The 27,915-nt window shown below is 42.3% G+C and overlaps 2 protein-coding genes across 2 annotated transcripts; one reads left to right on the forward strand and one right to left on the reverse strand.

Moving 5' to 3' along the window:
• Window positions 1-10,653, forward strand: uba6 (ubiquitin like modifier activating enzyme 6). The gene is made up of 32 exons (XM_023419117.2): window positions 1-40; window positions 551-643; window positions 861-955; window positions 1,055-1,083; window positions 1,244-1,338; window positions 1,499-1,610; window positions 2,118-2,198; window positions 2,343-2,465; window positions 2,754-2,877; window positions 3,214-3,317; window positions 3,442-3,504; window positions 4,017-4,093; window positions 4,254-4,320; window positions 4,433-4,576; window positions 4,764-4,910; window positions 5,002-5,082; window positions 5,197-5,274; window positions 5,396-5,577; window positions 5,748-5,853; window positions 5,942-6,031; window positions 6,152-6,232; window positions 6,349-6,477; window positions 6,593-6,644; window positions 6,787-6,850; window positions 6,945-7,014; window positions 7,098-7,169; window positions 7,262-7,385; window positions 7,529-7,722; window positions 7,850-7,977; window positions 8,178-8,265; window positions 8,398-8,492; window positions 8,706-10,653. The coding sequence occupies exons 2-32, from the start codon at window positions 603-605 to the stop codon at window positions 8,845-8,847; spliced, it is 3,078 nt and encodes a 1,025-aa protein (XP_023274885.1). The 5' UTR covers window positions 1-40; window positions 551-602; the 3' UTR covers window positions 8,848-10,653.
• polq (polymerase (DNA directed), theta) lies at window positions 9,883-27,638 on the reverse strand. The gene is made up of 35 exons (XM_023419116.2): window positions 27,337-27,638; window positions 27,072-27,180; window positions 26,496-26,968; window positions 26,150-26,394; window positions 25,704-25,880; window positions 25,436-25,566; window positions 25,106-25,262; window positions 24,692-24,803; window positions 24,394-24,595; window positions 24,146-24,287; window positions 23,844-23,981; window positions 23,514-23,726; window positions 23,213-23,355; window positions 22,850-23,039; window positions 22,616-22,764; window positions 22,212-22,405; window positions 21,935-22,059; window positions 21,277-21,520; window positions 19,306-20,818; window positions 17,616-19,206; window positions 17,388-17,528; window positions 17,066-17,268; window positions 16,615-16,822; window positions 16,334-16,527; window positions 16,112-16,240; window positions 15,837-16,011; window positions 15,539-15,659; window positions 13,229-13,329; window positions 13,048-13,130; window positions 12,844-12,945; window positions 12,639-12,750; window positions 12,260-12,384; window positions 12,016-12,151; window positions 11,815-11,921; window positions 9,883-11,482 (listed from the first exon to the last, which is right to left on the reverse strand). Exons 1-35 carry the CDS (start codon window positions 27,405-27,407, stop codon window positions 11,369-11,371), a joined length of 8,370 nt encoding a protein of 2,789 aa, XP_023274884.2. The 5' UTR covers window positions 27,408-27,638; the 3' UTR covers window positions 9,883-11,368.
• Window positions 27,639-27,915: the final 277 nt, after the last annotated feature.

Below are 27,915 nucleotides of genomic sequence, written 5' to 3' on the forward strand. Positions count from 1 at the left end.
CAGCCATTCATTCGCTGTAGCTCTTCGCGCATACTGACAGGTAGCTGCGTATGATTATTTGTCTAATTTTAACAATATTAACAACCTTTTTCTATATTGCTAGGTACAATGATAATACCTAAAAACAGATGTCTACTCTGCGGAGTTATTTTTAACCTAACGCGTGTGTCATCACTTTTAACGAGTTTATGACAAGTGTCCTCGCCACCGGCACCCGGCTGCAGTGGCACTCAGTAGCTAGCTAGCTGTAGCGGCTACGGTTTCCTCAGCAGGTTCATAAAACAACCAGCGTTACTGTGGGAGCTAACAGCTGTAATCTTTGACTGTTATAAGACGTCGCTTTGTTAGTTCAAGTCAGTCTCTACGTTGTAGCGCGGCTGACAGTTGTCCGGTCAGCAACACTGCCACCGGCAACTACAGTTAGCTGGCATTTACATTTAGTTAGCCACTTAGCTAACCTATAACAGGGCGTTGGTTTAGATCATTAACTAACACCCAAAAAGTTTTTTATCCTCTGTAATCATTGTCTGTGTTTTTATGTGTCCAATAGGTATAGTCGTTATCTCACAGACAGTTGAATTCCCCCCTCCTCCCCTCCCAGCATGGCTGCAGACTCGATGGAGATTGACGACTCTCTTTACAGGCAAGTCTACCTTTTTCAGCTCTTTTAGGTACTCTCTTATTAATTCACCTGAAACCACAAATCGCGTTACGCAGCAGTCAAGAAAGGAAATGACAGTGCTGTGCTTTATACTGATGTCAATGCAGGTATCGCACTCGGTGCTCGTCACTTTCCTTCCTGGTCTGTCTCAAGTACATTCCCTCACTGATATGCCCTTCTTCCCTTTCTGTCTTTCCAGCCGCCAGCGATATGTGCTGGGAGATAGTGCTATGCACCAGATGGCCCAGTCATCAGTCTTTCTTAGTGGAATGGGAGGACTGGGAATAGAGATAGGTAAGGCAGCACTGTAAGATATTTAGTTCCATAGCATTCACATATTCTGCACTGCCAACTGTGATTTGAGACTAAGCAACTTGACCTCTGGTTTCACAGCAAAGAATATTGTCCTGGCCGGTGTAAAGGTACGCACTCTCACTAAATATTATGGTTGTCTAGCCCCATGGCAGTATATAAAAATAAATAAATAAATAAGTATATAATTTAATCAGTTGCATCTTGGAAATTGGTCTTCCCAATGTCTTAACTACAGTCTCTGTGTACATGTGTGCTCTGTGTGTACAGGCAGTCACCCTTCATGACACAAAGCAATGTGAAACCTGGGATCTGGGCTCCAACTTCTTTATCCGCAAAGAGGATGTGTTGAGCCAGAGAAAGAGGTAATATACACCACAAAGCTGGACTCTTCCTCTTAACCTCTTATGTAACTCAGACCATGAAATGTCACACAGTCACACTTTGTCCCTAATGTTCACACATCTTCTTCTGTTCTATCTCTGTTGCTTTGTCTGTATCTTACACATTCTCATCCATCCTCAGGGTGGAGGCGGTGTGTCCTCGGGTAGCAGAGTTGAACCCTTACGTTCATGTTGGCTTGTCTTCATGTGCTCTGGATGACAACACTGATCTCAGTTTTCTCAGCAAGTATCAGGTAAAGCATTGCTTCATTGTCATGACCAACCTGTGGCTTCTGGGAAATTTTGAAAGAGTTCCTCTTAGTCATTCAGTAAAATTGTTTTCCTACAGCTGCCCTGGTGACTATAAAACATCCAACCCCTGAAGACATATAATTTCTTTCCAACAGAGACAAAATGTTGTGGTGAAAAAGTTTAAAAATGTTAATAAAAGTTTCTCAAACCGCTTTTGCATTATAAGCCATGTCAAAGCTATGGGTATGGGTAAAATGAGACAACACTACTTTTGTCTCACGTGATGGGAGTGCTGCAGTTAAAGGTTAAAAAAATATGAGGGGTCATAACTCAAACCATTTTAGCATTTGATGAAACTTTCAGGCATGGCCTGTCTGCATTACCTGTTTATGAAATGGTCATCGTTGTCATTTTCTTGTAGATTGCACATAACCTTAATTCACAGCTGCATTGTTTTCTTGTCCGGCTGCAGTAACATTTACTGTCTAACTGTCTGCTCTCTCCTGCAGTGTGTGATTCTGACTGAAGCCAGGTTGAGTCTACAGAAAAGAGTAAATGAGTTTTGCCACTCACAACAACCTCCCATCAGAGTAAGTCTACTGTCCCTATTGTGGTTATTATGCATTACAGAGCTACATCAAGTGTTGTACATGTTGAACACACAAACAGTCAAATATTAACCATACCTTTTGCATGTATATTAACCAAACTGTGTTGCCTTTTGTCCTTGCCAGTTCATTGGCTGTGACACATATGGCATCTGTGTGCGAGTGTTTTGCGATTTTGGAGAGGAATTCGAGGTGTCCGATCCCACAGGAGAAGAGCCCAAGGAGATTTTCATCCAAAGTATCACACAGGTAGTCTTCTATGTCCCATAACCTGTGCCCAAAAATAACAATTCCAACTTTACTTTTAGGAATTTCACACTCATCCTAAATATTTATCTGATTTTCTGTTTAAGTTTGGTCACCACGATTTCTTACTAATATTGAGCTACATTTCTTGAAAGAGTGAGGTGGATTTGCCAGATGTTTCACTATCTTGAAATTGCAGTTTTCTTCTTGTCCTTTGGAAACAGAGTCCACAAGGACTGTGTGTCTACTCTAAACATTTAGCGAATACTCCTTTGACTTTTGCCCCTCCAGGACAGTCCTGGGGTGGTAACCTGCATGGACAACCAACCCCACGGCCTCCAGACAGGCCAGAGTGTTGTCTTCAGAGAGGTCAATGGCATGGTGGAACTCAATGGCACTGCACGACAGGTGTCAGGTATTGCAGATAATGGTTTCAGTACATTAAATGTTTTTACAGAGCTTTTACTGTAAGTTTATATTATAATTGTATAACACCTTAAAACAATACCCAACACATCAGAAAAATAAATAGCATTTATAATATGGTTGTGGTTAATATTTATATCAAGTAAAACAAATACTGTGTTTTTCATAACATTTTACTTTTTTCATGTTTTGAATTATTCCAAGATCACATTTGGTGAGATGTTTTCTGTATAAGATGTAATAGTGTAGAAATCTAATCTAAGCCATGTTTGTCCTTTTCTTTTGTTTGTATATGTGTGTTTTGTTTGAATCTGTGTGGTGTTAGTCCTCTCCCCTCACAGTTTTGCAATAGGAGATACATCCCATCTACAACCACATGCACATGGAGGTTTCTTTGTCCTGGTGAAAACCCCTAAGACATACAAATTTGTAAGTTAACTAGTTGTCATATCAACCACAGATATCACAGTACAAGCTAAAATCAAACATACTTTTCTGAATAAATAAAGTGTTCGTGTGTGTGCCCTTGCATTTATGCATTTATGTATTTCAGGAGACAATAGAGAAACAGTTGTGTGATCCTCAACTCCTGACCCCAGACTTCAGTAAACCAGAGGTGAGTGTTTAAAGCTATTCCTGAGTACAAAATCACAAAGTGAGATTAAAGCTGACTGACCTTACCAAGGTACATCACCAAAAAGCATAAACTATGCAGCATAACCTACCTCCGGGACAGGTTAAGTTTGGACTGGACCAACACTACTAACCAGTTAGCTCTAAGGAATAAATGGAGCATCATACCTTCAGGATTTCAACATGGCCTAAAACACTAACATCACATTATATAAGAAAAATAAAATAAGCACATATGCACATGTGGAGCATCACCTGGCTTCTTAGTTTATTCAACTTCTGTCTGTATTTTTGGGTTAACAGAGCTTTTGGAAAACAATTTTATCCAGGATTGCTAATGTTAGTAATCTTTGTAATCTTTATCTGGTTTCACTGACACAAAGTTTTACTATGTTAACCTTGCTGTGTGCTACAGACTCCAATTCACAAATGCCTTCAGAATTTTTGGTAAGGCACCTATTTCCTCACAATACTTTTATTAAATCTACCCATCAGGCTCCACCACAGATCCACGCAGCCATGTTGGCGCTGGACACCTTCCAGGAGCAACACAGTAGACTTCCCAACATTGGGTAAATACCATATTTCTCTGCTGCTCACTGTCGAGGTCCAATCTGCTGCTTTACCATCTACCAAATATATAATATCATATCCTGGCTGTGGTTTTCGGTGCATGAGGTTGTTCAAATGTGACATGTTCAGTTGTGAGCAGTTTTACTTTGATGCCTTCAGGTGTTTACAGGATGCTGAGGTTTTACTGAAGCTAACTGAGGAAGTGAATGCTACTCTAAGGAACAAAGTGAGTCTTTTTTTTTTAAAGCTTTTCATTCTCTTGGATCTGCAGAGATGCATACACATCCTCATAACATCTCTGTATTTTTCCTTCTTCCTCTCTCCCTCTCTCCTCCCAGGCTCCTGTGAATGCAGAGTTGGTGCGTTGTCTTTCAAGGACAGCGATGGGAACTCTTCCTCCATTAATAGCAGCTGTAGGAGGCCTAGCTAGCCAGGAAGCTCTTAAAGCCATCACAGGGAAGTTTGCACCACTCCAGCAATGGGTAGGTTACTATATTTGAACTGTTGACCTCCTTTTCAGAATCAAAATTCTGCTTATTGATAGTTCAATAGCTCAGTCTACCCCTTTTCCATTACAGCACAGCTATGGAAAGCCATTAACCTTAATAGTTTTTACATTTTTTAGAAATTTTCCCTTAACTTCATCTCCTCTGTTTGTTATGTCTTTAGTTTTACCTTGATGCCATTGAAGTTGTCAGGCCCCTTCAGTCACTTTCTGCAGAGGAGTTTTTCCCCAGGGGCGATCGGTATGATGGATTACGAGCCTGCATCGGTGAATCAATGTGTCTTGAACTGCACAAGCTCAGGGTCTTCATGGTAAGGTTTTTCATCATTTGAAGGTATCTTTTTGCATTGAATTATTTTAGGGTTTATGTCTGAGTAAACCATACAAGATCTTCTCTTCCAGGTCGGCTGTGGTGCCATAGGCTGCGAGATGCTTAAAAACTTTGCCCTGCTTGGGGTTGGATTGGCCAAGAGCTCAGGGGAGGTGGGCATTCCTTCCTTCCTTGTTTTCTCTCACCTTAATGTATTTCAATAAATTTCATCTCTCAATGATACGAATTTACTGAAACTTAATTATGCTGCATCTGTCTTCCCTCAGGTGTGCATCACAGACCCAGATCTTATAGAAAAGTCAAACCTCAACAGGCAGTTTCTCTTCAGACCACATCACATACAGGTGAATACACATCCTCTTCCTTTTCCAGTTACACTCAGTATTGAATAACTTGAATCACAATCGGTACACCAACCATATCATTCATACCCTTTTTTTTTTTTTTTTTTTGTCTCTGTCCCAGAAACCGAAGAGTACCACAGCAGCGGAAGCCACTCACGATATCAACCCAGACCTGCATGTGGATGCTCACCTCAACAAGGTGTGTCCGGCTACTGAGAGCATCTACAGTGACTCCTTCTACTCCCGCCTGAACCTCGTGGTCACTGCGCTGGACAACGTGGAGGCCCGGAGATATGTAGACAGGTTGGTGCAAATATGAAAGTGGTACAATCAATACTTTTTAAAGCATTCAAATCATTTTAGTAATTTTCTGTGAGCAGTGTTTTTGATTTGGGTATGCTTATGACATAAATCTAGGAGTTAGGAACATATGTTTGGCCAAGTCCTGATTGTGTTTCTGCATGTATTTTCAGTCGCTGTGTATCCAATCAGAGACCGCTCCTGGACTCTGGCACTATGGGAACTAAAGGACACACAGAAATCATTGTGCCAAATTTGACAGAGTCCTACAATAGCCATGTGAGTGTGTGTGAGACATATGATTCATAGGCACAGACTTTACTGTAAGTACAGTGCTTCTACATGCATCTTTCCCTTGGCTTTCCAGAGAGACCCCCCAGAGGAGGAAATCCCATTCTGCACTCTCAAGTCTTTCCCTTCTGTCATAGAGCACACCATCCAGTGGGCCAGAGACAAGGTCTGCCTGAAGTCTGACAGAATTCCTCTTTCATTTTTCAAGTGATGATCATTTTTATTTTAGAAAGTATCTATCAGTGTACCTGTCCTAATTTTGACTTTTTTCCTCCGGTTTATGTAGTTTGAGAATGCATTTGTCCACAAGCCCTCCGTGTACACCTCTTTCTGGCAGACCCACTCCTCGGCTGAAGTGGTGCTACAGGTAAGACTTGTGTTTTTTTCATTACTTAACATCGCATTTGCCTTAATATACACCAGTAATGTAATACCTCATTGAATAAAACACAGTTTTGAATGATCCTGTGTTTATGTTTGTAGAGGATGCAGAGAGGGGAAAGTCTGGAGGGGTCATTTCAGGTTATTAAGCTGCTAAGCAGACGGCCTAGCCAGTGGGAACAATGCATCACTGTTGCCCGTCTGAAATTTGAAAAGTATTTCAAGAGAAAGGTAATTGATCTCAACCTGAAATTCATATTCATAACTAAGACACTTTATGTATGTGGGTGGTACGATATGTATATGTTATGATATGCATAGTTTGAATGATGTTCTCTTTATGTAGGCCCTACAACTGTTGCACTCTTTCCCCCTGGACACAAGGTTAAAGGATGGAAGTAAGTTTTTATTTAACACATATGTACCTATAAAGTTACCAGCTTATTTCACAGTAATCTAATATGCAAAACAATATATTGCATGACAATATAAAATACATCAAATCAAGATGTATAATGAAAACTTTATTCTCATCTTTAGGTTTGTTTTGGCAGTCCCCAAAAAGACCTCCAGCACCTATTGATTTTGACTTGAAAGACTCTTTGTGAGTGCTGCATTCATTTATATTACAGTTGAAGCCTTTCTTGTATTGTATGTGTCACATATAAGCTTGTCAAACCTTCCTCTATTCCCATCAGGCACTTCACTTTCATTGTCAGCACTGCCCGGCTTTTCGCAGGGATTTATAACATCCCTTACTCAGAAAAGGTAGGACAAGTACGCTCAAGCATACATTCTTTCAAACACACACACACTTACACACCGACTGACTAAACTTTTCCATCTATCAGGATGTCTCCGAGGAGGCGGTGACCAGGATTCTCTCAGATGTCAAGATTCCTGAGTACAGGCCCTCAGAGAAAGTAAGCTTCTCCATTGATCTGCTCTGTGATTTGAGTGTGTAGGAAAAAAAATCCTAATCTTGTTCATTATTGTGGATCTGTCCCTGTTCCAGTGTATAGAGACGGATGAAACAGTAAAGAAGCCTGATCAGATGAAGATGCCACAAAGCAGTGAAGAGGAGAGGGAGGCCATCACACAGCTGGAGCAGGCCATTGTTGCAGACTGCGTCACACCAGGTGCACAAACAAAGGAAAAAACACTCAAGATGTCCGCTATAATTCAAAGCTGAATATGTAGCTGTACTCGATTGTAAAATTATTATTATATCCTGTGGTAACAACTGGGTGATAATGTCTGTGCTTTCACATGCTCTCTGTAGAGAGCTTACAGATGAGTCCACTGCAGTTTGAAAAGGACGATGACAGCAACGGCCACATGGACTTTGTCGCATCAGCATCTGCTCTCAGAGCGAGGATGTACTCCATCGAGCCAGCTGATAGACTCAAGACCAAACGCATCGCTGGCAAGATCATCCCTGCTATTGCCACGGCAACAGCTGCTGTGGCTGGACTGGTGAGAATAATCACTCAATGTCGATTTCCACCTTGATTTTAAGAACGGCTTTGTATTCAGAATTAGGACCCGATAATTCAGTGAGTATTCGTTCAGACTTTTTGTGTTATTACTTTGATGTACTCAGGTGGCCATCGAGTTGATCAAGGTGGTTGGAGGCTACGAGTTTGAATCTTTCAAAAACTGCTTCTTTAACTTGGCCCTCCCTGTCATGGTGCTCACTGAGCCTGCTCCAGTTAAACAGACACTCATCAGGTAGGGGCGTATGTACACTTAGTCTCACTGTCTCTCACGCTACCTAAAGGTGAGAAAACACCTTTAAACACCACACTTTACTATTATTGCAGCATTGCAGGATCAAACAGAAAGCATCCGTAGCAAGATGGCACCAAGAGCATCTTGTTTTGTTATTACTACAATGCAAAGTAGTGACAGTTCTTTGACATTTTAACCAGGGACAACATCTACTTCTCCATCTGGGACTGTTGGACTATTTATGGCCATGAGGACTTCACCCTCTCTGACTTGATGAATGCAGTGAGGGTGAGAAACATGAATCATATTGTACTGTGTTGTTGTAATAGCAATGCAGATGCAGTTACCACATTGTTGTATTTTCTTTTAGGTTTTTGACAGAATCTTTGTCAAATAACATGTTGATGATTTTTATGTCAGGAAAAGTATGGAATTGAACCTACTATGGTTGTCCATGGTGTGAAGATGCTCTATGTACCTGTGATGCCTGGACATTCAAAGAGACTTAAATTAACGTGAGTGCTTTGCGTAATAACAGATGACCTTTTTCCTGATTTCCTTTCTTTATATTTTTAACTTTGCTGGACCAAAGGTTTTGGTGAAGCATCTCAAATCTGTCAAATCTTGTTTTTCTGCTTTTTTGAACCAACTGGAAATTATTTTTGAAATGATTCATCTGCTGTCTACACTGAACAGATGCACTAAACTCTCTCTTTCTCTCTCTGTAGGATGCAGAAGCTGATCAAGCCATCAGTGGACCGCCGCTACGTCGATCTCACCGTGTCATTTGCTCCGGAGGCAGATGGGGATGAGGACCTCCCTGGTCCTCCTGTCAGGTACTTCTTCACCCGCGATGGAGAGACGCCCTGACACCTTTCTAAATCTCGTCCTCAAACCTCTTGTGTCCTTACTTCCCTTTCATGTAAATTACTGTACCCCAATAGCCTGGGCCAGGGCCAAGAGTTTTCCCTCAGCATGTTACCTGACATGGGCAAAGCTCCTGGCCCCAGCACAAGCCCCCCCCCTGTACTTCATGGAGCAAGAAAAAGCCAGTCCTGGTCCCAGTTTTTCTTGCCTCAGATCTAGCCAGTGGAACACGAGGCTGCTTGAGTAGCACTTAACTGTACCTGTGTACATATATTTTCTCTGTTCTGTTTTCTACTCTGGTGAAACGCACAGCTCCACCTGTGTCGATGCCTTAATTGATTAATAACCTTTTTCTGTTTGTGGCAGTGAGTCTGACTAAAAACAATGTTTACAGAAACCTGCATAATCCTGACATACAGCCCCATTAGTCTAATGTCTGTTTTAAATCTGCCAGGACTGTTGGAGCAGTGAAGTGGATTTGTAGTGTGTAGACATCACATCTTCTTCCTCAGAGTCCTCTCATTGGTTTTGAAAATATTGGCAGCCACAGAATTTGCCGGTTGTTGGTCGTCTCCCCTCATAGCAACAAGTCAAGCCAATATTTGTTGATAAATTTAAAGGTGCAACAGGTCAGTGGACAACGGCGAAATCACCAAAGATACTGATTATCATTGTGTCTGCAGATGATTGTTCTGTTTCTGTCATCACTTTGACTGCCTCATGAAAACACATTTATATCACGGGGTATGGGTTTTACCCAAACATTAAAGGACATCACACACCACTGCGTCTTGATGTGCTTCATCACAGGGTTGATGTCAACTCTTTGGGATAGTTCACTGTCCTATTGACGAGCATCAACGCTTCATAAAAAGCAGCACTTTTATCGCATTGCTTCCCGGTCATTTGACTCAAATGACGCAGCTGATGTGTGGTGAGGTTAAAAATATGGGTAAAACCACCTATTAGTTGTAGCTGCTAGTCTTACCTATCTCATTTAATATTTAGGTAATGACGGCACTGACATCAGTTAACACATTTGGGTAAACAGAATGTTCTTTATTAGATTAAGTAATGGTGTGAGTTCAATGGCTATTTCACACACAGACATGAAACAACTGTTCCAACACCTGGAATTACACTCCTACACTTAAAACACCTTGTTTTTTTTAAAAGAAAAAATCTTTGCTGTTCATGATTTATTTCTTTAATTTGTTTATGGATGTGTGTCCATGGCGTGTATTTATTTGTTACTCATTTGTCACTTTTTTTGTGTCAAACTGAGCCTGTGTTGAGCTCTGTTGAGTCATGGTGCACTGGGTAATTGTTAATCAACACTGAACATGTCATCCTAAAAGTGTTTATCCAGGGGTGTGAATCGCCCTTCTATTTAGTTCCAGTAGAAGGTTGTGAAAAGTGAAATAGTCTTCATTGGCATGTATTGGCAAAAAGGTCAATGTAGTTTTGAATTGAATCACTTAAATCCAACTTTTTATATTGAAGTTATTGAGATCCACTTGAACAGAGCCCACTAACAGGTTATCATCTTCAAAACAATTAAGACTAAACTCACACAAACTGATTCCTCGACCACATTCATTTCTCTGGCCATTGCCAGAGGTGGTGAATTTTTCGCTTTGCACAGAAAATGTCTATCATATTGACGACACTTCTTGTGCAGTGAATGTCATAAATGTAAAACAAAACAGTGTTAATGAGTGACAATGATAATGATGTATGTTCTTGTGACAGACAACTCAACCAATGGTCCAATAAAATGTGAGACTTCAGGATGTCCTCAAGACTAAAGCTGCTCTGAGTGTTTGTTTTAAATACATCACAGTAGAGCTGAAATGATTAGTCGATCAACAGGAAAATAACGGGAAACCATTCTGATAAACAATTCTTTCAATCATTCTTTCAAGCAAAAAGTAGTGAAAAAATGCCAAACTTTCTCCAGTTTCTAACGTGGGAGGATCTGCTGATTTTCACTATATATCACTGTATATCACTGAAGACCGAATATCTTTGGTTTTCCGACTTTTTCCACACGTCTCTGGGAAGTTGTGATGGCCATTTTTACACTATTTTTTACTTGTCATAGATTAAATGATTAATTGGGAAAATAATCAGCACAATAACAGATGATTAAAGTGATTGTTAGTTGCAGCCACAGGCTTTCAAAATAGACTTTTCAATTTATTACATAACAGAACATCACCTTACATAAAATCTCATGTCAAGTATTGAGATATCAATAAATACAATTTGATTTTTTCTTTTACAAAAATGTATAATTTGTGACACTGTACATCATAAAATAGAATTATAAATCCATTCAGTAGTTAATTTAAAGCTCATAGAGCAATCATTCACTGTGGGTTTATTTTATATTTCATCATTGTCAATGTGTATTGATTAAAAATATTAATTTTTATACAAATTATAGTATTTACATATCATAGAACTTAAAGCAGTAACTACATGGAATTTGATTATGGTATCGAACATTAAAATAGTCACGTTATAGATCCAGATCCTGCAGGTTCCCCCAGCTGGGTCCCACCTTGACTTTGGCCTTAAGCTTTACATAGAGTTTTACTGCGGACTCCATCTCCCTCTTGACTATCTGAGCAACCTGAGAGGGGTTTGGGTGAGAGACAAAAATTATGTATATATAGTGTTTTTCAGACTGTGTTTTCCTGTTTTTCCATGTGTGCCAAAAAATGTGCAGGAAATACAGTGCATTAAAGAAAAAGGCCATGCAAAAATCTTTTTTTTGTTATTGGCATCAGGTTCATTACTAATTGAGTATGGCTCTCTGTTTCTTTTTAGCTTTAAGTGATAGTTATTAATATATATTTCAACCATATATTTTCCTAATAAGGATATTCAGATAAATATCTTCCATATTGGAACTTTTAAGCAGAAAAGTAGACCTACTGAGAAATTGACAAATAATGCTCATACCTGTATGAGATCTTCCTCTGTGGTTTCATAGATAAGTTCATCATGCAGCTGCAGGACAAAGTAGGCTCCTCTCAGCTGAGACGTCCCAGCCCTGCACTGATTCCTGGCTGTATAACGGTGAAACATTCAATGATACAAAGTGATACAGCAGGTAACTGTATGTGATGTTTGATTGGTGAATGAGCGTTGAGCGTGTGTCACCTGAGTGTGTGTGCTGGTGAGACAGTGGAGCAGCAGGAAATGTTTTTCGCAGTTGCTTCTGGATGTTCACAGTAGCAAGTTTGACGATGTCTGCTGCCGAGCCCTGCACGGTCGTGTTCACTGCCTGACGCTCAGCCTGAGTGAGGGACGAAGACAGAAACACACCGATGTTATGAAAAATGAAATTTACATTTCACAGGTTACAAATCAATTCTGTCAAGTTGTGATGGTCTATCAAACTTACATGGGCTTTGATGTGCGTATTGGTGTTAGTGATTCCAGGTAGGTATCTCCTACGGCCCATCAGAGTCTGAACATAGCCGCTCTTTATACAATTTTTCACTGTTTCTTTAAGAAAAGCATTAATCCCTGAAACAAAAGAAGACAGGACATGGAAGTTAAATGTCTTTTGGGTGGAAATGTAACACAACTTATGCGGCCACTAATTCAATTGTTCTGTCCGCTATCTGTTTAAATATTTGTGGAAAACTTTACATGTATATATACTCACAATTTTGATATCATCAGAAAAACTAAATATCAACAAAAAAAACAAACAGGATATGATAAGACATTCCTAACAATTAGTTGTATAATTCTAGCAGAAATGGAAATGTGTATACCTTTGTATCTGGCCTTGAAGCTCTCTATGTAGCAGGCCGCATCATTCTCCTCCACTCCCATTTGCTCCCCCAAAGACTTGGCTCCCATCCCGTAGATAATGCCATAGCAAATCTGCAAAGAGTTACATACATGGACACACTGGTCAGCTTCCCAATGAAAAGGCACGTATGTCCATGTCATTGTCTGTTTCCTGCATCGCTGTACCTGTTTTGCCTGTTGTCTGAGGTTGTCGTTCACAGTCTCTGGGTCGACACTTTTCCACTCAGCAGCGATGCAACGAAACACGTCTGCTCCTCCATTCAGCACCTGGTGAGCGCGCAGAGGCTTCATCATTTCTTTACCTGTTTTTTAATGTTTGATATACAATATTCTTTTATTGCTATTCATTCATATCTATAAGCCACTGACCTGTAGAAGTCGCTGATCTTTGGACAGGTGAGCCAATATTCTCAACTCCAGCTGGGAATAATCAGCTGCTAATATCATCCCACCTGCAGTACAGTGCGAAAAGACAGGGCAACAGTCTGAGACAAAGTTATAGACAGAGAAAGTGATCACCCACACAAAACAAGTGTCTCATCACAGTAACCTGAAAAGGGTACAAAGGCATGTCTCATGCTGACGGAGAAGGCTGGGCCTTGTTCTGCAGCTCCAGCTGTAACTGAGGGAACCACAGAACGTCTCTTCTTTCTGCAACAGAAGAGTAAAAGCATTATGACAAATCATCTAGTCCTAACAATCCTACTAGTTAGTGTAACTTCAAATACAGATGTAGTGTTTACATGCATCAACTCAAAGGTAGAATACTTTATAATAACAATAATAATAATAACTAGAAAATTCCAGGGAAATTTTGAGTGCCACGGGGGCTACTGCCGGGATGAGTACATGATTTATTTCCAGTGTTCAAAAGTCACCCTGATCATACTCTGGTTTTGAGAAATGTCTTGATATAAAAGACTCTGATGTCAAACAACGTCACATCCCTCCATCATGTATTATGTGGGAAATATCTCATATTCTGTGTTGCTTTTTTTAATAAAACAAGAGTCAACATGTCTTCAAACTGGCATTTAAAGGGTTAAAATCCTGAAAACTAATAAACATTTGGTAGGTTTGAGCAGAACTGAAGTGGTTTAAGAGATTTATGCAAAAAAAGCAGAAAAAAATATTGATATATGATGATTTTATAGCATTTTCTTTGTGTGTCCTTTTTTGGACGCGAGGAACCCCAGAGGGTACAAAATGTGTTACCAGTGTATAATAGACCTGTAACAGTAACTGACATTAGATTTTAAAAATATGTCAAAAAAGACACTTTCTTGCAGAAATCTATACCTTCAGCTGTAACACAGCCAAAATGATCAGCAAATCAAAAAAGAAAAGTGAAGAAAATGTCCAAAAAAGGACAGAGGGACCCCTGAGGGTTAATAAATCCCATGAACCGCTATTTAAATGACCACTATTATGTTTTTTTCTGTGCTAAATTAAACATTACTGGGGAGGAGAGCAACGCGACTAGAAGTGACAGCGAGAGAGGGCTAGTAGCTTCTCCTCTCCTCTGTCTCAGCAGAGACCGTCACAACTTCATTCACTCTTTTAACAAAACAAAAAAAAAGCAACGAAGGAAGCAGTAAATGGACTTACATATTTAAGACCTAACTAAATGTAATTTAAGACCTAACATGTGGCTAATGTAAAGCTAGCAGAGCTTGGAGAGTTGGTTATCTGGTTGCTAGGCGCACGCACGCACGCACACAGGTCAGGAGCTGCCGTTGCCATGGCAATGTGAAAATCTGCCCAGAATTTGGCTTCTACATGGCTTCAAACAACTGCAAATTATGAGAAAACCGTTACTTCTTTTCATAAACCGAAAAGACCGTGCCAGACACGGAAGCCAGAAGTTTCTACAGTCTCTATTTTATTCAGATATTCCTTAAAATTAGTGAGTAAGCTCAGTGCGAAGACAGAGTGAGATTCTTTTGAAAAAAAAAGACGATTACATTAGGTGTCAATGAGAGTGAGACAGGTATTGCTGCCGGACTCGGCACCCCCGTTTAAATTTTGTGCAGACCCTGCCTGTTAAAGTTACATTTTATGAATCCCAACAACTATGTCTACATTTTCAGAAAGAATTATTTGTCTCCTTTTTGCGGTTTGGCCGCGAGCGCTAATTAAAAATAAAAATAAAGGTTATTTTTTACTGCTTCACGCACTCTAGCCAACTGACGCTTTCACTCTAACTTTGAAGAAAAAGTGATTTGCACTCCTCCTTTGAGTGCTCACAGTTTGAAAAGTTTACATTTTATGTAAAAACAGTTCCTGTCTTTTTGAGAGAGCAGAAGTTTTCATCCGTTTTATAGTTTGAATCACATTTCTACGTGCAGGTATGAGAGAGCTGGGTGACTCAGAAAAAAGGTGCAATTTTGTAGAAAAAAGGTGGGTTTCTAAAGAAAATTCCAATGCATTTCTAATGCATTATTTATTCCTATTATATATTCTCAGTATAGCTGCGGGACGAGTTACGCGCCGAAATTTGGCGGAAGAATAATAAACCCGAAACAGAATATTAATAGATGCTCCGCCCCGAGGCACTCCTCTCAGCTATTCTAGCTGTAGAGGAGTGCTTCGGAGCTGAGCACCCGTGGCACTAACAAGTAAAATAATATTGGAGTATTTATATAGACTAAAAGTGCAGCTAAATTCACTTAATTTCATTGTGAAGTAGATTAGATATTAGTTATTAGATATTTATCCACTAGAGTGGGACATTATGAGTGAGGTGGTTATGATTGGAACAACAGTTCATTTATATTGTTTAATGATATTAAACATTTTGCATTTTACTGTGTCCCAACCCTCCGCTTTGAGAACCACCGGCTCATACGGTCATACCTACCCTGCTTTGGTGTTCATTTGGCCGTTTTGTGAGGGAGGGCTCTCCCCCACCACTGTGGGCATGTAGATCTCAAAGTCTTTGGGGACATTCTGTATGTTGGGCTCAGTGAAGCTCACTCTACCTAACAACAGAATGAGCTCGGTCACTGCATGCAGTATGTTTACTTCAAATGAGATTATATTGCACGACAGTATGAATTTACCGATAACATCAAGGTGCGGCTACATGAAATACATTACATACGGTAAGAACAGGTGAGTGTAGTATCACCTTGTACCTGTGTATGTGTGTGTTTTACCTGTGGCTGTGTGTGTCTGGGCGATGGGGTATATTCTTTCCATGGCCAGTGTAGGGTGGTGTTGCTTCTCCCTCTGCAGGGGGAACACCACTTTAGTCAAGGCGTTAGTGATCCGTCTCCACTCCAGAATCACACCTGGCAACGGGTGCATGGGGCAAAGTTTCTCCAGCACGTCCTGCCAACATTATTTCAATTTCAGTTTAAACATAGTGGATATTTCACTTCCAGTGAGATATAAAAACTGTAATTATTGGATTGCAGCAAAGTAGTTTTACCTTGGTGGTACTGAACTGTTTTCCGAGCCGTACTCTGCCACCACCTCTCCTGGTATAGCCCAGAGTCTTCTTACTTTTTGATCCCCCCACATCACCATTTGGAGGCAGGTGGAGCTCCAAGAACAACACCTAGCAGATACAGGTTTCGAGAACTGTAACTATGACTAAATTTGGAATTTGGCTCAAAAACATGGCTGGGATAGTGAAGGAGATGCATAGAACCTGAGCAATGTCGTCGATACTGGTGAGGGAGAAGCTGTGTCCAGCCAGGTTGTACGCCTGAGATTCCAGCGCTGTGAGTTTGGCCTGCATTACATGTTTTTGTCTCTCACACTCTCTAACACTGAAGCCCAATCCATTCAATTCCAACAGAGCCAAACATACCTGGGATGGCATCTCAACGCTCCTGAATAAATCTGACACATGCATACAAAACATTAAACACGGTTCTTCCTGCTGCTACAATACTACACGACTGACTGATTGTGCACTCTTTTTTTTACCAAGCATGCCGTCTTTCTCCAGCAGGCTGGTGAGATGGTTCATGACAGCGTGTACAAGCACACTCTTGGTCGCTGCCCTGACACGAGGACAGTGTGCATGCGCATTCCCAAGTCCATCCAGCAGAGGTAATTCTTCAGGACAGTAGACGGTCACCATGTTGGATAGAGTCCTCTCGTCACTGCCAGGGTCCACCAGCCAGCACGCCACCTACGGTAAACATTAAAGAAAGAGAGTTATTTTGCTGCAGGTTCAAGTTTGTTTCTCATATTTTATCAAAACAGAGGTTTTTAGGAAGATCATTTTAAAAAGGATTTTGCCATTAATATTATCCGTGTGTATGTTTGTCTGTGTTGAATGTTCTTGTATTTTGTTTATTATAATCTCATGTCACTTGTTGCTGTATGCACACTGAGTACAAAGATGGATAAAGATGTAACTGTGTGCACCTACCTTGGGGTCTTCACAGCTGCCCTCCAAGCTGATGCCACAGCTCAGGACTAGCGTCTTGTACACTTGGATAATGTCATACGTGACAATCACACCCCCTTTAAGACCAGCCAATGGCCTGCTCAGACAGGCCTTCATCTGCCCCAGCCTCTCACTTACTGGCAAATCACCATCCAGTGGAGGAGGAGCCAGACTGGCGCTCAAGCCTGAGGGTGAAAAGACGAGCTGAATTAGTATTTTCTTTTTCGATTGTGTGCTTGCAAGTGTGTGTGTGTGTGTGTGTGTGTGTGTGTGTGTGTGTGTGTGTGTGTGTGTGTGTGTATACCTTTGCTCTGCTTTTGCTGCAGAGATATGTAGTATGCATCTCTTGCTCCCCAGCAAACAGACAGTCCAATCAACACCAGTCCATCACTGTCTCTTACTGGAAAACCATCAGTCCTGTTGAGCTTCTGATGAGCTGTTGAGGCTGCACAGATAACACATGCATGGGTGAGGAGACTGCATTCATCATGCATCACGTTTTACTGTAGGTTCAAGTCACTTCTGTGGTTACCTCTCGTGTGTTTCCCTCCTATCTCCCCCTCAGGCTGCTGTCTGTGCTCCCTCCTTTCACAGGCCAAAGCCAGAGAGTACCGTTCCTTTGTTTTCCACTCCTTAATGAAAGTGTCGAAGAGGCGCCTCTCACTTGCCACATCTACAATGGAGAAGGTCCCAGAGTTGCTGGAACAGAGTGATGAATCCTGGGACAGCTGAAGAGTGAAGCCTTCGTCAGTCACGGGCGATTCAGTATCAGAGGGAGGTTTCGGCCGGGGAGAGGACGGAGAAGCACAGTGTCGAGGAGGTTTGGTTTTTGAACTTGAGCATGGAACAGACTTCGGCTCTGATTCAGGTAGAGTCTTTGGATGCCTCAGCTGGTGTTTGCGGCTCCAATCAGGCATAGAATCAGGCTGTTCAGTGTCGGCAGCCTCTGATAGATGATTACTGTTTCCTGGATGAGATTTACGACATTTTGGGGCAGTTGATTTACGTGGAGGAAGTGTTGAGGGAGTTGACTGGTTAAGTGGCCGGGTAGTGAGGGGCGACTGGACCGAGGAGGTGGTCAGTTTTACTCTGGGTGTGACAGGTGGCGTTTCTGGGGTGGGGGGAATAAGGTCACCAGCGGATCCGGGCCTCTCTCTTACATTCTCAGTGTCACGTGTTGGGGGTTGTTCTGGTTGAGAGTCACTCTCGGCAGCAGCAGATTGCACATTTACCTTTCCCCTTTTTCTGCTCACTTGCATTAAAGTCTGAGGTAGATCTGGAGCATCCACTGTGTTTGCAGCAGCAGTGTGTGTAGTGTGTGTTTGAGTAGCTGTGTGGCCTGTTGTAGTGTTGTGCCAGGACTGGTCAGACATACTAGGCCAACGGTCAAAGATCTCTTGTAAACCGGGGCTGCAATGAACAGTACTTTGAGGCGCATTATCTGGCAATAGAACATTCATTTTTGCTTCCTTTTCCTCCTCGACCTGATTTCCACTTTCACCCTCTTCCTTTATCCTTCCCTGTCTCCCACCTGGTTTATTCTTATTTTGAGCATTAGGGAACTGCTTAGCTGTGTCCTTGTCACGCTCATTCGGAGTTACAATGCAAACAGGCTGTGGCTGTATCTGACAGGGTTCAGAAGGTGAATTTGACAGCCGTTCCTCAGGCAGAGCATGGTCTGCGTTGGGTTGCTGTGCTTGACAATGGCGGGCTTCTTGCTCGTGTCGCGTTCTCTCTGAATGTCTGAGCAAGCTCTGCCTCTCCAGAAAATGCTCGCCCACAAACAGCGAGTCACCCCACTCTGACAGGTTGAAGGAGGATTCGCCCCATTGGATCGCCTCCTGCTTTTCTGCATCCTGGTTGGCAAGAAGCTCACTGCGTCTTCGATCCTGGGTTGATGGGAGATTGCACTCAGATTCCTCTTCATCAGACTGATCAAGGATCTGTTGTGGGCTCAGACCAGCGAGCAGAGAGCTGTCGTACAGGCTGTCGAACAGGAAGCTACTGCTTCTGTTAAGGGTCTCAGAAGCAACCTGATTGGCATCGAGGGCTTCATTATCATCACCGCCGCCTTCGTTTTTGTCTTCATCCACGTTATCACCACCACGGGGACCAGGGGAAACCTGTGAAAACAGCAGTGTATCATTAAAGAGGCAAATCATTTGATTATACAGTATTTCTTATTTGCAATCCATGCATAATTGATGTTTCTGGTCAGTCACCTGGTGGCTGGTGTTAAGGATGAGCTCCATCTGGCTATCTGTGAGAGATATATTGAATCTAGGACAGGCATTGTGTGGGGCAGGTCCATTTTTCCCCTCATCTGTGTCGTCTTCCCGCTCTATGCCTGTGTCTACCATTTCCCCCTCTTTTATCTCTTCTGTTTCTACCACCTGATTCATTCCTCCATCATTCCGGTCTTCTTGGTATGTCTGTTGAACAATGATTCTTTCGGTCTGAGTGTCCAATTCAAAGCTGTCACCAAAACTCTCTTCTCCCTTTTTAATGTCTCCCCCAGCTTCTTCATCTCTCTCATCTCCTGTGTACAGCTCGGGAGATGAGAACTTATCTACCCCTCTGTCCTCTATCCTTCTTCGCTTGGCTTCAGGAGAGTATAAGGGAACTGAGGCAGGAGAAACAGATGGAAGGGAATTTAATGTGTCTGCATTTGTAGGAGCAGAAACTGTTGCTCCCAGGTGGGATGCCTGTGCACTCGCTACACTGTCTTGTAGACATTTATCAGTTTGTATCGAGTGCAGGACTTTGCTTAGGGCTCGTGAGTGCTTCAGTCTACCTGGCTGCACAGGTGAGGCAGCAACCTCTTTGTTACCATTTCCTTTTAAAGTCCTTGTGGAAACACTTTGTTGTTGTTCTACCCGGGGCATCAGGGCTCTGAAGCGTGGGGGCGGCATTGGAGGTGGTGAGGGCTGAGGATGTGGCGGTGATTGAGGCAGAGGGCTGGATACAATCTCAGCCAGTTCCTGTGTCAGGCTCCTTTCAGGATGGGGCCGTTTGGCTTGTTGACCCCCTGGTCTAGCTGAGGCTGTTCTGTCACTTTTCTCGACTCCTTTCTCCTCTGATTTTTTGCGCTCTTCCCTTTCTTTCTCTGACCGATTTTTTGTTTCATTTGCCATGGACAGCTTTTTATTTGTCTCTGTCATCTCTGTTTCTTTGCCACTTTCCACTGGCACCTCATTATCTGTTTGTGCGATTTCTGGGTCAGCCCTGTCTTCCTTTCTGTGCACCTCCAAATTTTTTCCCCCTTCCTTCTCAACAGGTCTGGACTTTCCTTGCTCTCTCCTGGCATCACCGTCTGGTTTATCCTTTTTTCTTTCAGCCACCATTTTCTCACTCTTATATTCCTCCTCACCCTCCTCTCTATGTCTGTCAGTAACTCTGCCCTTGCTTTTCTTGAGCCTGTCTCCCTCTTGGTGGTCTCTAGTGTTTTCTGTCTGTGCTACAGGTGAACTGAGATATGAGACGGATGAGGTTTCTGTGTCGCTGCTATGACCGTTGTCACAGCTGTTCACAGCAGGAGCCCCGGGAGGAAGTGTTGTTGGGTCCCACTGAACTCCTAGCCGGGCCAGGTCTTCCTGTAGGAGCAGCCTTGCCTCAGAAACTATTTCAGTGGCTGCTTCCTGTTCCGTCAGGGCCCGTCCACCGGTCACCCAGACACAGCGAAGACTCCGTCTCTCAGCTGCCTCCATCTCACTCTCATCCACCGCACGTTTAGAGCTGAGGACAGACAGTGCACCATTGACATTACATTTGGGCTCATGTTTCAGGGAGATTAGGTTAGTCTAAGTGACGTTTAAAGGACTGTGCCTGCTTCTATCTCTTTGACTTCTTCAAAACAGAGGAAGTTGATGTATATTTAATAGTAAAAAGGGTATTTATTTATGAGTATATATTAGATTTTGTTTATATACTTGATATATTCAATGTAATTCAGTCTCTGTAGCCCTCAGTTCATTGGGTTCTTCTTGAATTGTTCATTGTTATGATATAATTATCGCCCAGGATGGGTCGGATGGTTAACCGTGCCTCTCATCATAGAGCCCATCAACCTACTTTTTAATATTTCCAACATTCTGACCTTTCAATAAGATGGTATATTTTACTAAGTATTAAGGGGTCTGGTTTTTAGTCACAACACATGCATTTATATCTTACGGGAACATACACACACCTACCTCTTGAATGGGACTGCGTTTCTTAAGGCTTTCTCCACATCAGTCACAGTAGCCCTGGCTAGTTCAGCAACAGTACAGAGCCCTTGTGCGTAGAGTGCTCTGGCTCGTGTTGCATTCAAGAGTGAAACCCTGACCAGGTCGACCAGCTCCCTCTGGACTCCAAAGCTCAGCCTGGTCTGGTACTGAGACAACAGCAGCTCCATGTTGTGCCAGCCCAGACGTTTGCAGAACACCGTTACCATACCTGAGGGATAGCAGAAAATCACTAAGTGTTTCTGGAAGCTGCACAACTGAGCATGTGATTTAAACTCATTTAATAACTAATGTCTTGCTTTTTGGCTCTAGTTCTCTTTCTTACTGTGTCTGCATCAGTCACTAATAATAGGCATCATCATTTATATGATATAGATTGAAATCCAGACAAACACATTTAAGCATATGCCCACTGAGTCTATATTACACTAGTACCTCGTGAACCTTCTCACAGTAACATGATGCAAGAAGCGTGAGCACTTATGAATGATGGATGCATGGCTCTTAAGAAAGCATATAGGTGCTGAAACATCAGCTAATGCAATGAAGTCTGTATACACATCATTCTAAAGTGCTCCTGCTTCTTCATGCATCAGGTTACTCAGCAACACTCCTAAGCATGTACCTGCATAGGTAGAAGCAGACTGCTGCAGAGACTGTAACTGTCCACGATTGCAGTTGTATTTAGATGCCACTGTTCCCAAAGGCACCTCGTTCACCAGATCCTGTAGTACAAGCGTGGTGAAAAACCTGGAGAGTGATAACAATGAAATGATGGAAAGTTAAAAGCCCCATGTGATCCAAACATTTCTTAAACTTTATTTGTTCTTGTTTGTTCTAAGGGCCACAGTGTTGTACTGAGTACAAATAGCTTGTGTAACTAACATAAATGCGTCCTTTACCGTTTATGAATTGCCATCTGTCTACGCTGCTTTTCTGTCTTGGCAACAAGTTTGCTGCTGACAGACCGTGCGAGAAATCCTTCCTGGACGCCCACCATCTCTGCCACTCTCTTCATCGATGATGAGAGCTGTTCCCACAGACAGAAGAACTGATACCAGTCTATGGTAGTCCACTCTGCGTACAACGGGGTGATCTGAGGAGAGTTTCGACAGAGAATTTCGTATTACTATGCTTGTGAGGACTGGTCTGGATTTTGTAAGTTTGAGGAGGAGACCTTTTTTCGTGAAAAGCTAGAATTAAGATTTAGTTAGGGTTCAGGGAAAACAGGAGGTGAATAAAGTTGACAGAAAACCATTGTTGTTGTTGTTGTTGTTGTTATAATGCAAGATATGTGCATGTGTACCAGGTAGAGAATGTGCAAATCATTTTCCAGTACAAAGCCCTTCATGGCACGCTGGAGGTCTGCAAATATTCCCAGAGCCTCAGGAGGGGAGAGGGAGGAGGACAAGGTGGCAGCACCAAGCTGAGTGGGACAGTACCGTTCCTCTGGATCTGCAGAGACATCACAGGATACACAGTAGTTATAGTAATATACATATTACATAATAAGATAGCACTGTGCCAAATGTGGCAGTACCTTGTCCGTCCTTCTGGATGCTAATAAATTCATTCTCCATCAGCCATTCGACACAGGCCTCAATAGCCCCTTTGTTGTTGGGCTCATTTGATTTGTGTTTGCTTTCACATTTCATGCTGGCAGCCAGTAGAGAGCAGGAAGCATACAACCTCACATCCTGTGGAGTGCTGGCAACACCTCCGACAATGATCTGTGATTTGGGATAATATGAATTAGGGGCAGGAAACAATTTATTTCATGGGGCAGGGATTGTTTTTTGTCACTGTGAGTAAACAAACACAACACAACTATTCTATAAGCAGGAAATTACCTACATCCAGACTGTAGTTCATTTCTGCATGTTTATTTAAATGTCAATCATACCTCAAGGATGGCTCTCAGCATGCTAGTGGTGACACCTTCCCCTTCCCTTCTCACCAGGCAACTGTTGATTGGCTGAAGAGCACCGTTAAGGAGACTAATACCTTTCTGACGCTCTGCCTCCTTACAAACCAACACACTTTCACCTGGAACAACAAAATGACATGATACCAAGGAAGAGAACTGTTTTTGATTAAGTTTTCAAATGATACAAGCTCAATCATTCATATGAGACTGCTGATCATGTTTTTCATCTTCTCCCCATCTCTTTACCATTTTCTTTGTCCCCTTCCTCACTCCATACCTGTAGTGTCTACTCCTTTTCTCCCTGCTCGTCCAGCCATCTGTTTGTACGTGAGTGGGTCCAACAAGTGTCCGTTGAAGGTAGGGGTTCGAATGATGACCCTGCGGGCAGGGAGGTTAACTCCTGAAGAGAGAGTGGAGGTGGCAGCCAGGACTCTGACCATGCCTTGACGAAAAGCTCCCTCCAACACATCGCGTTCATCAAATGTTAGACCTACACGGAAAGTATGAAACATAGACAACCTCCATCTTGTTGACACAGAGGATAACAAGGATCCTAACATTCAGTCCACAGTTTGTTGTGGTTAAGGGGTTATGCGAGGGTACTCACCTGCATGGTGGAAGGCCACCCCCCACGGCACAGTTCGCTGGAGGATGGGGTCTAGCCCAGCAGGAGTTCGTCTCAGCTGGGCTATAACGTCCACTAGTGCCTCCTGATTCAGACACACTGGCTGTGGGTCGGTGTTACCTTGACGATCGGAAAGACAAACACCACAGTCTAAACTTAACACACTGCAACATAAGCTATCTTTAAAATAAGTAACAGTTTTTTTTACATCACCTCACTATTAAATGCAATATGTGCTGATGTTGACTTTGTTTTATTTGAATACATTTTCAAATTTCACAAACCAGTACGTCTGAGGTTGTAGAATTCTCTAGCGATACTATCAGCCAGTTTCTCACACCAGTTCTTCGAGGGGCAGAACAGCAGCACAGAGTGGCCATCTCTCACTGTCTCATAACACAAGCTCACTATGTGGTCGTCATCACCCTTTTAAGCAGAAAAGATTATAGCACGAGATTATATTACTGCTGATGAGAAAGTAGGCATCAGTCATGATTACACACACATTGGATGATCTCTCTATCTATATTACCTTTATGTTGAGCACAGGACTGAACGGCCGGACCACAGAGAGGCTCTTGTCGTAGATGTTGCAGCCCACTTTGAGATGCTCCTGCAGGGGTACAGGTCTGTAGTCTGTCTGGTAAAGCTCTGCACCTAACCAGCTGGCCAGGAGGGAGAGGTTAGGCAAGGTGGCACTCATACCTATTATCTGTACACCATCAGACAGAGACCTGTAGAGAGAAATGTAAAAAACAGACTTACTAACTTATTAACAGGATTTTTGAAACACTGCACATCAAGACAAAGGTATAGATAGACGAACAGACCCTGTGGTGCTCTGCTTCTGTGCTATGTAGCGGATTTTGGTTAAGAGCAGCTCTAGCAGATATCCTCTTCCAGAATCCCCTACCATGTGCAACTCATCCACCACCACCATACCTAGTAGCACAAAAAAAAACACACTTTCAAAAATTATTTTCTCAATAAAATGTCAGAAAATAGTGAAAAATACAAATCACACTTCCAAAGAACTCAAGATGAAGTTTACAAAATTACTTGTTTGGTCCCAGTCCCACATCCAGAGATACTCAAGTTACAGTTTTATAACTCCAAGAGAGAAGAGCAAATCCTCACCCTTCAGAAACTCGGAAATTTAAATGACTAGAACGATTAATTGATAATCAAAACATCTGTGTACCTGTTTTTTTTGGCTTTACACATAATTACAACAAATGTATTACCTAGTAAACCCATACTGTCTTCTTCAATGAGTCTGTTAATCAGAGAGTTGGCTTTTTCTATGGTGCAAACAGCCACATCCAGCGCTGTGAACCCCCCTGCAGCTGAAGTGCTGCCCATATATCCCTCCACACGAACTCCTGCCTCTTCAAATACACTCTACAGGTGCAGAGACACAAGTCTGTTAGATGGAGATAGGCAGGCATGCGCGCACGCACGCACGCGCACGCACGCACGCACGCACGCACGCACGCACACACACACACACACACACACACACACACACACTCCATAACAACTTCATTGTATCCTTCTGCCCACTTCCCTCTCACCTGAAGATAGTGCATCTTCTCTTTGGCCACAGAGACAAAAGGCAAAATGAAAAGAGCTTTTCTTTTGGTCTCCAACACACGCTTCAACATCAGCAGCTCTGACACCAGAGTTTTTCCAGCACTGGTGGGGGCTGAAAAAGAGGGAAAATAAAAGTTGAAAAGGAGCTACAACAGAGGAATAAAAGAAAAAATGTTGTAAAAATGAAACTTGTAAAATTGACAATGATTGACTCCTTGACTCACTTTCTTGTTATATTCATTTTCTTACCAGAGTATACCAGGTTACATCCCTGCAGCACCTGTCCAACAGTGAGGCACTGAGCCTGCCACTCAAACATGTGAGTCACTCCGTGTTTCTGGTAGCGTTCCAGGACAGGTTTTGGCAAACCCCAACTGGATAACAGCAGCTTTTCAGCTTGCTCCAAGGGAGCACATAAGGCAATGCCTACAGTAGAGCACACATAACATACTCCTTTTACATATGGCATTAAATCAGACTGGAGGCAGTGGAACAGGGTCTATACTGGGGACACTATTTAATTTAAAATATAAATGTATTTCAGTTAAAATCAGACTGAGTATACATGGACATGACACAAAAGTTCAGAGAAGGTGTGAACATTTGTTGCTCAATAACTCATACAGAAATAAGAACAAAGGGAACAAAATATCAGCCTAGGGGAAGGTTTAATGACTGCGCTTAATATACTTCACCTGGCTGAGGTAAAGTGTCACTAAGAGAACTGAGCTCTAATCCAGTGGGGACTGTGAGCACAGAGTTGGACTGATTCTGAAATGACTGCTGGAGCTTGGCCCTGTTCATGGCAGCTGCGAGACGTGTGGGGCTGAAAAGGATATAGTCTCTGCGTGCATCAAGAGGTGGGTCAGCATTTTTACTTGATCCACTTTCCTCTTTGCCAAGAGGAGAACCCTTTGTTCCGGATGAACACTTCTGCCTGCTGAAACACAGAGAGAAAGAGAAGCATTTGGTCACAGAAAAGTACAGAAGATTAATGAAACAAAAGAAAAACTAGGCAATAATGTGGAAGTTCAGACTCACTTGTTGGAGCTGCCGGCTTGCTGACTGGTTTTTATTTCTTGACATGGTGGCTCATTAATGCAGCCGCTTTCTGGATCCCTCTCCGCACGCTCCGCTTTCTCCGAATCCTCGCTGAAGAGAAGCTTCTGAGCGAGGTCTTTGCAGTCGGCTGTCCACCCTGGTCTCTTACCATCACTGCTAAGCCAACAGACTCTCTCCTGGGTGCTGGGGGCTCGGTGGGCTCCTCGGCCTGTGGCTTGAGCAGGTGCTCTGTCACTCTCCCTCTTATTGTGTGGAATTGTTGCATGAGACCGTGGCAAAGGGACAAAGGCAGCTGATGATACTGCTGGCTTTTCCTGTGTGTCTCTGTTTACTGTCGGTAGACAAGCATTGTTAGCTGCAGGCTTTACAGGGTCGACAGCATCCAGCACCTGCAGCATCTCTTCATCAAGAGCTAATGTGGATTCTCCCAGCGGGAACACTGCTCGTCCACCCTAAGACGAATAAGAAAACAGTACAGGTCATTTGTGATCAATCTTATGAGTGGAAGAGAAAAAAAGAGTTAACAAAAACTGTCTTTCATGCCGTCTCACTCACCATGAGGCTGTCTCTGCTTATTTTTTCTGATCTGTTAGTTTTGTCTGACAGATAACGGGTTTTCTGCAACAGTCCATCTTCATCCAGTGGCTCAGCAGGAGCTTGAAAACTGTGCTCAGACAAAAATGTACGTTCATTACGGGTAAAACTGCTGTTCACAAATAGATATGTTAAAAAGATTTGAAGAGGTCTCCTGGAAAAAGGAATCTGGTCATAATTCTTCTAAATCAGCCAGCATTATAATTGAAGTGACACTTAAACTTACCTTTTTTTCTTCTTGATCTGGTGCTGCCCCATGTAGCTTTTCTGTCTCAGAGGAGGACCCGAAGTGCTCATACTGATGAGGCTTTACTGTTTTCAACAAACGTGTGAGTGGCTGGATGTTAATTAACATGACATTGGTTTCTCTCTTGACACGAGTTTATAAATTTTATTCAACAATGTTTATCAAAGGTCAGCGGTTAAGTCAAAACAAGCGTCGCCGTAGAATTACTTATTTATGTCGCTAGGTATAAATATTTTCTTCCTGTTGAGCAGCGCTGAGTAAATCAGAAATCAAAAGAACCGCCAGAGTACCGCCCCGGTGTTTCACAAAAACAGTTCGACGGAATAAATGCTCGAATACGAAAGTTCCTATCCGTTACTACTACTACTATATTATTATTACTACTACTGCTGCTGCTGCTGCAACTAATAGTAATACTGATATTAATAATACCTCTAATAATACTAAATAGACTGTCTTTCGATTAAATACTTGAATGAATAAAATTATTTAAATTAACTGTGTATGGTTGAATGAAATAAACATTGTCTAATAATTGGATATCTGATATCTGAATTG

The sequence above is a fragment of the Seriola lalandi genome, unplaced genomic scaffold, assembly GCF_002814215.2.
Source record: "Seriola lalandi dorsalis isolate HSWRI2012SDOR001 ecotype SW California unplaced genomic scaffold, Sedor1 jcf7180002054591, whole genome shotgun sequence".
Lineage (NCBI taxonomy): Eukaryota > Metazoa > Chordata > Actinopteri > Carangiformes > Carangidae > Seriola > Seriola lalandi.